The 12,167-nt window shown below is 37.0% G+C and overlaps 1 protein-coding gene across 1 annotated transcript; it reads left to right on the top strand.

The window, feature by feature from the left end:
* Positions 1-3,405: 3,405 nt before the first annotated feature.
* Positions 3,406-9,670, top strand: MAIP1 (matrix AAA peptidase interacting protein 1; the record flags this gene model as incomplete). Its single annotated transcript, XM_040228855.1, has 4 exons — positions 3,406-3,513; positions 3,930-4,056; positions 5,551-5,698; positions 7,438-9,670. Coding segments are annotated over 4 exons (462 nt in total), but the record flags the coding sequence as incomplete, so codon positions are not given.
* Between the last annotated feature and the right edge of the window lie 2,497 nt (positions 9,671-12,167).

Here is a 12,167-nt window from a genome sequence, read left to right as displayed (position 1 = left end):
TTGGAGAAGACTCTTGAGAGTCCCTTGGACTGCAAGGAGATCCAGCCAGTCCATTCTAAAGATCAGTCCTGGGTGTTCTTTGGAAGGAATGATGTTAAAGCTGAAACTCCAGTACTTTGGCCACCTCATGCGAAGAGTTGACTCATTGGAAAAGACTCTGATGCTGGGAGGGATTGGGGGCAGGAGGAGAAGGGGATGACCGAGGATGAGATGACTGGATGACATCACCAACTCGATGCACATGAGTCTGAGTGAACTCCGGGAGTTGGTGATGAACAGGGAGGCCTGGCGTGCAGCGATTCGTGCAGTCGCAGAGAGTCAGACACGACTGAGCAACTGAACTGAACTGAGGCAAGCTTTTATTCATCATGAGAGCCAGAGAAATAGGTGGTCCAATGATAGACAGTCCTTAAACAGCTTTATTAGCCCCACAAACTTTACTTCCATTAATAAGTACATGTGATATTATCCCTGTTACTGCCATCAAACCACATTAACCACTTACTGTTTGTTTTCTAATATCTTTATATATTTTGGCCTTTTCTATGAAAGAAAAAGCTATTTCCCAGAAGCCTGTTTAGGTTGCGTGTATGCGTGCTAAGTCACTTCAGTCGTGTGTGACTCTGTGACCCTATGAACTGTAACTCACCAGGCTTCTCTGTCCATGGGGATTCTACAGGCAAGATTACTGGAGTGGGTTGCCATGCCCTACTCCAGGAATCTTCCCAACCCAGGGATCAAACCCGTACCTCTTGTGGCTCCTGCATTAGAGGTGAATTCTTTACCACTAAGCCAGCAGGGAAGCCCCTTGTTAGGTTAAGAAATCTTATATCATCAAAGCTTTATCAGAGCAGCCTCCTAATGGGACATTATTACCTTACAGGATAATTTGCTCAGGTTTGATCATTGGCCACAGAAACTAGAGTATCATGGCTGGATTTCAACATGATTGTGATGTTTGTTCAGTTCAGTTCAGTCACTCAGTTGTGTCCGACTGTTTGTGACCCCATGAATCACAACACGCCAGGCCTCCCTGTCCATCACCAACTCCCGGAGTTCACTCAAACTCATGTCCATCGAGTCAGTGATGCCCTCCATCCATCTCATACTCTGTCGTCCCCTTCTCCTCCTGCCCCCAATCCCTTCTAGCATCAGGGTCTTTTCCAGTGATCAACGCTTCCAGAGGTTGCCAAAGTATTGGAGTTTCAGCTTCAGCATCAGTCCTTCCAATGAACACCCAGGACTGATGTCCTTTAGGATGGACTGGTTGGATCTCCTTGCAGTCCAAGATACTCTCAAGAGTCTTCTCCAACACCACAGTTCAAAAGCATCAATTCTTTGGTGCTCAGCTTTCTTTATAGTCCATCTCTCACATCCATACATGACTAGTGGAAAAACCATAGCTTTGACTAGATGGACCTTTGTTGGCAAAGGAATGTCTCTGCTTTTTAATGTGCTGTCTAGGTTGGTCATAACTTTATTTCCAAGGAGCAAGCCTTTTAATTTCATGGCTGCAATCACCATCTGCAGTGATTTTGGAGCCCCACCAAAATAAAGTCTCAGTGTTTTCATTGTTTCCCCATCTATTTGCCATGAAGTGATGGGACCAGTTGCCATGATCTTAGTTTTCTGAATGTTGAATTTTAAGCCAACTTTTTCACTCTCCTCTTTCACTTTCATCAAGAGGCTCTTTAGTTCTTCTTCACTTTCTGCCATAAGGGTAGTGTCATCTGCATATCTGAGGTTATTGAAATTTCTCTGGGCAGTCTTAACTCCAGCTTGTGCTTCATCCAGCCCAGCATTTTGCATGATGTACTCTGCATATAAGTTGAATAAGCAGGGTGACAGTATACAGCCTTGACGTATTCCTTTTCCTATTTGGAAACAGTCTGTTGTTCCATGTCCAGTTCTAACTGTTGCTTCCTGACCATTGTTGTTAGGAACCCATAACAAAATACCTCAGTCTGGGTTCTTAAACCATAAAACTATTTTCTTGCATTTCTGGAAGCTGAAAGTCCGAGAACAAGGTGTTGGCAAGTTTGGCTTCTTCTGTGGCCTCTGTCCTTTGCTTGTAGATGATCATTTTCTTTCTGTGTCCTCACATGTTTTTTTTTCCCCTCTGTGCTCGTGTGTCCCTGGTATCTCCGTGTGTGTCCACATTTCCACTTGTAAGCGCACCAGTCAAATTGGACTAGGGCCCACCCTCATTTGACGTTATCACCTCTTTAAAAGCCCTGTCTCCAAATATAGTTACCTTCTGAGGTACTGGGAGTTAGGGCTTCGATGTATGAATTTGGAAAACCCAATCCAGCCTGTAACAGTTATGAGAGTTGTCTGTCTGACACACCTTTGCATCCACTTTCTCTCGCTAGTTCTTCAAATTTCTTCTTACATGGTTCTTCCTTTAGGAAGCCCCCTTATTGTCCGCCCAGATGGTGTAAGTTCTCACCTGTATTCTCCCAAAATCATCTTGTTCTTATTCCTGTCATAATTCTTGGATTTGTCCGTTTTTTCGGCTCTCTCTTCAGGTAGACAGGAAGCTCCTTGAAAACAGGTAGAGTCTTAATGCACAGCTCCATTCCTCATTGCTAGTAGTGTGGAGGATTGCAGTTGACTGTCTCCCACTTTAAAGTGGGATCTTGTACTTCAAAGTTGAGGTCTTCTCCATTAGACTGTGCAAACTCATTATCTTTTCTCCCACTTTACCAATGCCATATCTGTCTTAGACCTGTCTGAAGAGTTAGCTCAAACTGTAAAGAATCTGCCCACAGTGCAGGAGACCGGCATTCAATCCCTGAGTCAGGATGATCCCCTGGAGAGGGGAATGGCAGTCCACTCCAGTATTCTTGCCTGGAGAATTCTACGGACAGAGGAGCCTGGCGGCCTACAGTCCGTGAAATCACAAAGAGTTGGATAGGACTGAGCAGCTAACACTTTGACTTTCACTATCTATCTCAATGAGGTTCAGCTGCAGCCCAGATTTCCAGAGTCCCAGTACTTAGATTGTACTGCTTAGTACTTAGGTACAGACTTGGGTTGTGCTGCTATGTATTTAGGATTCAGAGGAGGATCATATGACAGTCAGGATGGCTGATTACTCCATCGTTATTTTAAAAGGAACTATATAGAAAATTTTTTTATTGAGAACCTAGTATGTACACCACACACTATCTTTTCTCGGGTCCTTGGAATGGATACATCATTAGCAATCTGCCCACTTACTACTGTGCGTGTGGAAAGGCCATATAAGAAAAGTCAACCAACTTTGAAGGAGTCGTGCCTAACCATCAATATCTTAGTGTTGACAATGTTTATTGCCTTTATCATAAAATAGTCTTTGTTATAATTAGCCATTGAAGTATGAGCATTGTACATTGTATGGTATTTTGCATGGTGTCTTAAAATAATAATCACCATCCTTCCCCCACTTTTCTTTTTAAGGCTTTTGCTCATGTGTCCAAATTGCTGTCACAGTGTAAGTTTGATCTATTGGAAGAACTTGTGGCCAAAGAGGTAAAGTATACTTTAATTTTCCTTTAAAAAATAAATATTAACGTGTATTATTTTTTTCATTAGAATGATATGCATTGTCCTTATTTATGCTTTAAAATAACATGTATGCCGTCACCCAAAGTAGAGTCCCTCTGTCTTGCCTTTGGAGTACTCGGGGTCTTAAAAAGCATAGAATGACTTGCTACTTAAGGCATAAGTGAATATGATATCTTTCAGTTCTTACATAGAATGTTCTATTAGGAGTTATCTAACTGAAGAATCAGATGCCTCTCAGCCTTGCTTTTGAAAGTGAATACGTATGGCTGTAAATTTAAAAATAGTTTTACAAAATACATTCCATGAGGAATTCACTCTGCTTTTTGAAAAGCTTTTGACAATTCAGCAAGTGAACTCTGGTTTGCTTTTTCCATACTTAGACTCTACGTGTATTGAAAGAAAAGGTTACCTCACTACCTGACAACCAGAAACATGCACTTGCTGCTGACGTAGATGAAATTGTGTACACATCAACAGGAGACATCTCCATTTACTATGATGAGAAAGGTAAGCCTGGAGCATAGTCAATTTTAAGTGGCCCACAGTTGTCCAGATAAGCTAAACTAGTGAAAGATCATGGAATAGTGGCATTTTGTTGGTACAAGTGGATATTTATAGAACTACAGAGAAAATAATTTATTCATTCTTTAAAGACCTTGCTCTGGAAGACTTGGGGTATGATAGTAGTTTTGAATGCCTTTCTGTCTAGAAGTTTGGGATGGTCGTGAACACATTGCTGTTTTTAAAATAGGATAACAAACAAGGTCCTACTGTATAGCACCTGGAACTCTACTCAGTGTTATGTGGCAGCCTGGATGGGAGGAGGGTTTGGGGGAGAATGGATATATGTATATGTGTGGGTGAGTCCCTTTGCTGTTCACCTGAAACTGTCACAACATTGTTTGTTAATCACTTATACCCCATTACAAAATAAAAAGATTAATTTTAAAAAAAGAACTTTTCCCTAATGCTGTTTAATTCATAGAAGAGAACATTGTCACTTGTTAATGAAAACTACCCAAGACAAGCTGCTGCTATGTCAAAATGAAAATATTTGTGTTTCAGATTTCCTGACTTAAAGGAAACAATTCAGTATTTTAAGTGTCCAGCTGTATGTTAAGTAGAAGTAAAAAGTAAAAGAAAAAGTAAAGAAAAAGTAAATACTGTTAGCTAAAGACTGTTCTAAGAGTAACATTAACTCAGAACTCCCAATTGGATTTATTTGGAGACAATGAAAATAATTGAAAGGAACTTTGGCGTTTATCTTGTTCTTTTGCTTGTCCTATTTTCACAATAGCATTCCTGAAAACTCAGTGACTTACTTATTCCTTCTACAAATATACACATATGTATTATGTGCTAGGTGTATAGGAAATCTAGCCTTTGCTCACACAGTTGCCATCGCAGTTCTGCTTGAGAACTCTTTAATAGTGAAAATATTTTCACATACATGTTAATTTGAAACATTCAGAAAGGTACTTTTAATGATAAATATTTTCTTCTCCCTAGTATTTCAAATTGCATCTTAGCATCATGGTCACTGCCTGGTTTTTGCACAGGACACTCTCATAATCACTGGGCGTATAAAGTGAATTAGAGTAGAACAGAAGTGTTTTTTCTTTCTGGCAGTTGGGGTTAAGTTAGCACCAAAAAAATGTGTTTTTCCCTCTACTGGTTTTTTTCTTGACAATAGATACCTGTTATCATTTTAGAAAATCCCACAAATGGAAAAGAATCCACATAGTACACTTGGGAAATAAGTACCTGCTCAGTAAGTAGTAGCTCTTATACTGTGTTACAGAGAGGGAAGCAAATACATCGTAAACCCCAAGAGAATTTTCTAAAAATAAAAGGTGTCAATATAGGTACCTTAAGTTAGAATGAGCACAAAATTTGATCTATAACAACTATAATTACTGCCAATTGCTAATTTCATTTTGTATATAAGGATGATAGATTATTGTGATTTGTATCTGTATGTGTGTATGTTTTTTCTCTAAGGAAGGAAGTTTGTTAACATCCTGATGTGCTTTTGGTATCTAACCAGTGCCAACATCCCCAGCGAAGCCATAAGTGGAGCCCGTGTGTTCCAGGTTAAGTTGGGGGATCAGAACGTGGAAACTAAACAACTTCTTAGTGCAAGCTATGAGTAAGTCTAATCACATTTTATTGTTTCCTTTCTTTAGGAAATGGAAGGTAGTATGCAGATATGAAAACTAAAGGGAGCTTTAGGAAGAAAAAATTGAAATTTGACAAGTATCTATGAAGAGAGATAGTTATAAAGACACACTGGCCACGAAACAGGAGTGTTCAGAAATTAGGAAGCGGTAATATTCCTGAACTTAATTAAACAGTGTTTCAACTGTCTATTGCTACATTACAAACCATTCCAAAACTCGGTGACAACAAACAGCCATTCATTTTGCCTGCTTTTCTACTGCTCTGGAATTTTGGAAAGGCTCAGCTGTGGAGTTTTCTCTGCTTTACCTGGCATCAACTGGGATGGCAGGAGCCAGGGATTCATTTCCACAATGGGCTTCCTCACTCATAGGGCAGCACCAGGATGCTCCTTGGCTTCTCCATATAATGTCTCATTCTCCAAGGCCTCTCTTTGTAGCTTGGGCTTGTGGAAGTGTTAAGATAGTCACGTGTTTTACATGGTGGTTGGCTTCCGAAAGACAGAAGATGCTAGACATAGCCATCTAGTAAAGGGCTATGTCCAGGACTGGAACAGCATCATTTCTGCATGGTTTCTGGTCCAAACAGTCCCAGGATCTGCACAGTGAAGGACATGGAGATACTCCATCTCTTCATGGGGCAGCAGCAAGGTCACATTGCAGAAGAGCATGTGAAATATGGTTATGACCATCTTTGGAGAATAAAATATGCTGTAATTGGCACATGGACCATCCACTCACTAGATAATTATTGACCATCTCCTCTTTACCAGGTACTCTGGTGGGAGTTCAGACACAGAATTGAAGGGTTCCTGCCCTTAAGGAGGTACTGTCTAATGGGAGGTTAGCAACCTATTTAAATGAGACACTGTAGTGTATTATTGTGTGAATAAAATTCGGAACAGTGAACAGTTCAAGAGAGTCAGTGGAGATATACTTTAATATATGTTTAAAAGAATACTTTTATGTCATCAAAGTTATACAAATTGGCTTTAAAACAATGAACAAAACCCCAAATGACCTAAGAAAGAAAATGTGTCCTGTTTCACTAAGGTAAAGAGAATTATATTTTCATTTTTTCACTTCTTGAAGGAAATGTGCTTTTTTTTTTTTTCATTTCTTTTTCTTGTGTGGAATTTTGCTTTATTTCTAATTGCCCCAAATATTCTATATATTTAAGTACTTATTTAATTTAAATCTACTGAATTGTCTCTTTTTAAAGACATCATTTAGAAAACTATAATCAACACTAACCTTTGGTTGTTCTGATAGTCCCTACTAAGATCACAGGCAGGTCATAAAGACTGTTATTTTCAAGAATGAACTTAGTGCCAGCTGTGAGTAAATCTAATCACATAACCAACTTCCATGGAAGTGCTGTTTTATCACCGTAGTCCAGTTTTTTTCTCCTCCTATTAGGCATATATTATAGCTAGTACTTAGCAGAATAACACGTTTCTCTCATGGACTGGCAGATATTGGAGTGTATATAGATCTGTCTATTAAAAATACTCAGTTGAGAATGCGCTTCTAATTTTTGTGGGGATATTTTTTGTGATCAAATTGGTAGATTAAACTTTTGATTTTTATTTACCATTATCTGTTAGCTTTTTGCTAAAAACTGCCTCAACTATGTACTTGCAAATTACATAGTGATCCAGAAAGTTTTTGAACTGATACAGGATACACATTGTTTATAATGTTTCCTTAGATTTCAGAGAGAATTTACACAAGGAGTAAAGCCTGACTGGACCATTGCACGGATTGAACACCCAAAGTTATTAGAATAATTGTTCTTGGAAAAATCAGCTTATTGAACTTTTGGCAATTACTGTGAAAGACTAAGGAAGAAAAAATTTTCAGATCAGTTGATCTTCACTTAAGTTTGTGGATTACTTTTGTATTATTATAAAATGTTCCTTGTAGTAAACAAGCATGATACAATAAAGCATTTTCCATAGATTGTCATCACTTTCTGTAAAAGTCAAAGTAAAACCATTACAACAGCCTGTCACTGGTGTCAGTTCAGTGTCATTTCTCATGTACATGTATATGTATATGTACACAAACTAATTTTACAGGCAGTAAAGAAAATATTGAAAAAACTACACATTTCTAAAGTCATAGTCCTGAAATATTTTATTTGTGGTTAATAAACTTATACCAATAATTCAAGTATGTGGAAGATTTATTTTTAAAAAAATCACTGCTGCTATTTGATTACCTCTTTGTTCATTAGCTAGGTGAGAAAGAACAGATGGAATTACAGCAGGTGGGTCACTGCAGAACTAAAAATCAGTGAACCTTACTAAAGCACAAAGAGAAAAGAGAAATAGAACAGTGCCTTAGTCCCCTATGAAATAACATCAGGTCTTTCTAACATACTTGTGTTTGGACTCCTAGGAGATGGGATAAGGGAGAGAAAAACAATGTAAACAACGTCTGAAAGTTTTCCTAATTATGAAAATTATAAACCCAGAGATCCAAGAAATTCAACCATCAGGGACACACATAAAGAAAACTAAAGTACATCATAATCAAAGTGTTGAAAACTAGAGAAAATTAGAAAAGCAGCTGGAGAAGAAAAAAACAACCACATTCCATACAGAGAGTGACTATATTTCTTTTCTTAAACTCTGCAAGTTAGAGGCCTTGGCATGGTATCTTTGAAAGAAAGAAATATACCTGTTGACCTGGAATGCCATATTCAGGAAATAGATCCTTCAGAAAAGGTGAGAAAAGACTTTCAGACAAGGAAAAGATGATAGAATTTGTTGCCGGAAGACCTGTTTTAAAAGAAATGTTAGGGGCTAGTGGACAGAATAGAGTTTGAAAATGGACCCATGCATATTGCACAATTGATTTTAACAAAGGTGCCATGGTGGTTTAATGAGAAAAGTCTTAACATAGAATAAAAATATATTCAAATAGTAAATAACCTCATCTTTTGCCTTACACGATACATAATTTTAGTACAAAATTTGGATTGTGAAATGGATCATAGATTTAACAAAAGCTAATACTCTAGAAATTCTGGAAAGAAACATAAATTACTGTCTTGGGATAGAGAAATATTTTTTAGACAGTGAATTGTGAAAGAAAATTATTAATTGGAATTAATTAAAATTAATACTTCTGCTCTTTGAAAGACAGCAGCAAGGAGATGAAAAGTCAAGTCACAGGTTGGGGAAAACTATTTTTAATACATATTATTTGACAGAGGGCCTGTATTTGGAATATATAAATAATGCTTATAGCTCAATAATGGAAAATTAGCTTTATACAGCTATCATGACTCATCAGACTGGACTTAAAATGGGTGCATTTTATTATATGTAAATTATTATATATTTTAATGCAAATTATACTTAAAGCTTGCTAAAATATTTAGCAACAGTAATTTGCAGAAAAACTCAAATGATTAAATTTTTATAAAGTATAAAGCAGCTAATCTATGTTTAATCTTAGGTAAAATAGAAAATAAGATCAATAAGGCACATAATTGGCAGCCTGGATGGGAGAGGAGTTTGTGGGAGAATGGATACATGTGTTTGTATAGCTGAGTCCCTTTGCTATTCACCTGAAACAATCATAACATTATTAATCAGCTATATCCCAATGCAAAATTAAAAAATTTTTAAAGGCAAATATTACTAAAAAAGAGAAATGCAACCAGTTAAACTATCACTTGCCAGTTACGCTATCTGTTGTAAGCTACATCTCCAATGGTTTTAAAAATAGATGGGGAATGTTTAACTTAGAATCAATGAGATACAGTGTTATTTATTATTTGTGAAAATATATATAAATTGTAAAACTTTTCTAAAACACAAGAGATTAATAAGGCACTAAATGCATGATAGTGGCAACTATCTGGGGAGGAAGGGAGTAAAATGTGACTGTAATGTTTCATTTCTTCAAAAAAAAAAATCTTGATACTTAAACTATGGTTTTTGTGTATGTTTTCTCAATAAAAGGAGCCAGGCGTTGGGGGCAATTCCAGTTCTATACAGAAGACAAGAGTAGCCTGAAACATTCTTGGGGCAGAATGCAAGGACACTCTCAAAGCTGACTGAAGTAATGCTAAAAGTTATTTATTACCATTTAACAAACCCAAAATTGAGTCACTTAAAAATAACAGCAGTTACCTACTTTACTCATACACTTGGGCAGGGTTTGGCTTGGTTTGTCTGCTCCGTGTAGTGTTGACTGAAGTTAGTTGGGGATATTTAGCTGAAGGCCAGGCTGATGCAACGTTGCTTTACTTGTGTGTCTGGCTTCTTGGAGATGTTTGGAAGGCTGGATACATTGGGTCACTTTTGGTCTGAGCAATCTTTAAATTTTTCGTTACAAATTATGTTAGGTACAGATGAAGTAAATTGGCAGATCTGCTATCCCAGTAAATTCTCCTGTCGGTGTTATTGAATATAGCTGATCTATCCCTATTGTGTTGGGTTGTTTAATCAAAGATTTTGGTCATTTAAGGTTGTATGGTAGGGATTCTAAGGCTTTTGTCTTGATCTCACTAGCTTTTATCCTTAGAGATGCTACAATCCAGTTGTTCCCGGTGAGTTCAACGTGTTTTTGTTTGGGGGTGGGGAGCGGGGTGGGTGTGATGGGATTCTACATATCACTGATATCAGGAAGTATTTGTCTTTCTTTGGCTTATTTCACATAGCATAATATTCATTCAGGTTGTAGCACATGACAGGATTTCCTTCTTTTTTTAAGGCTAAACAATATTCCATCATACAAATATACTACACACACACACATATATATATATACACCATATCTTCATTCATCTATTAACAGACATTTAATTCATTTCCATATCTTGATTACTGTGAGTAATGCTGCAATGAACATGGAAGTACAGATATCATTTTGAATAATGATTTCATTTTCATCTTCCTTGGATATATGTATCCAGAGGTGGATTGCACCATCATGTTAGTTCTATTTTTAATTTCTTGGAACCTCTATTCTGTTTTCCATAATGGCTGTACCAGTTTATATTCCCACCAGCAGTACACAAGAGTTCTCTTTTCTTCACATTCTCGCCAGTTTGTTTACCTTTTGACTTTCTGATAGTAAACAACCTCACAGGTGTTAGGCTTTTATTTTTGAGTTTACCTGATGGTTAGTGATATTGAGTGCTTTTTCTAGTACATGTTGGCCGTTTATGTATCTTTTCTTGAAAAAATGTCTATTCAGATCCTTTGCCCAGTTTTAAATTGAGTTATTTGGGTTTGTTTTGTTTTCACTGTTGAGCTGTATGGATTCTGTATATTTTGAATATTAAACCCCTGTCAGATGTGTGGTTGACAAATATTTTCTCCCATTCCACAAGTTGCACTTTGGTGATTGTTTCCTTTACTGCACAGAAGCATTTTTGTTGTAGTCCCACTTAATTTTTGCTTTTGTTGCCTTTGCTTTAGTGTCAAATCCAAAAAAATCTTTCCCAAGACCAATGTCAAGGAGATTACCCCCTATGATTTCTCTAGGAGTTTATGATACACAACTATATACTTTTGCTGTAGGTTAATCAAACATTAACATTTTGTCATCTCTTTTTCCTTTTCTCTGTTTTACACAAACACATACACAGTTTTTATCTAAACCATTTGAAAGTAAATTTCAGACTTCAAATACTTTACTCCTAAATATTTCAACATGCATTACCCCCTAAATAAGAACATTAGCAATAATTCCATATCATCTAATATTTAAAACAAAATTTAAAATTCTACCAATTGTCTTAAATTATCTTTTTGAACTGAGAGTCAATCAAGATTCACACATTGTATTTGGTTATTATATCATTTAAGTCTATTTAAAATTTTTAGGAAATCACCCTTTTTATGACATTTCAATTTTGAGGAGTCTAGGATAGTAAACATATACCATATGCCATATCCTGAATGTGTTTGATTAATTTATTATAGTGTCATTTCTATAACTTGGAATTAGGGCTAAAGACTTAGATTCTTATGTTTATAAGTGATCACATATATTATAAGTGGTTATACTTCATAATATAACACATATATAATATATATATTGGAAAACAGCAATGGCCACAGGACTGGAAAAGGTCAGCTTTCATTCCAATCCAAAAGAAAGGCAATGCCAAAGAATGTTCAAAGTACTGCACAATTGCGCTCATCTCACACGCTAGCAAAGTAATGCTCAAAATTCTCCAAGCCAGGCTTCAACAGTACATGAACCGTGAACTTTCCAGATGTTGAATCTGGTTTTAGAAAAGGCAGAGGAACCAGAGATTAAATTGCCAACATCCGTTGGATCATCAAAAAAGCAAGACAGTTCTAGAAAAACATCTGCTTTATTGACTATGCCAAAGCCATTGACTGTGTGGATCACAATAAACTGTGGAAAATTCTGAAAGAGATGGAAATCCCAGACCACCTGACTGCCTCC

The sequence above is a fragment of the Oryx dammah genome, unplaced genomic scaffold (assembly GCF_014754425.2).
Source record: "Oryx dammah isolate SB20612 unplaced genomic scaffold, SCBI_Odam_1.1 HiC_scaffold_27, whole genome shotgun sequence".
Classification (NCBI taxonomy): domain Eukaryota; kingdom Metazoa; phylum Chordata; class Mammalia; order Artiodactyla; family Bovidae; genus Oryx; species Oryx dammah.
This window is presented reverse-complemented; position numbering and strand designations above follow the sequence as displayed.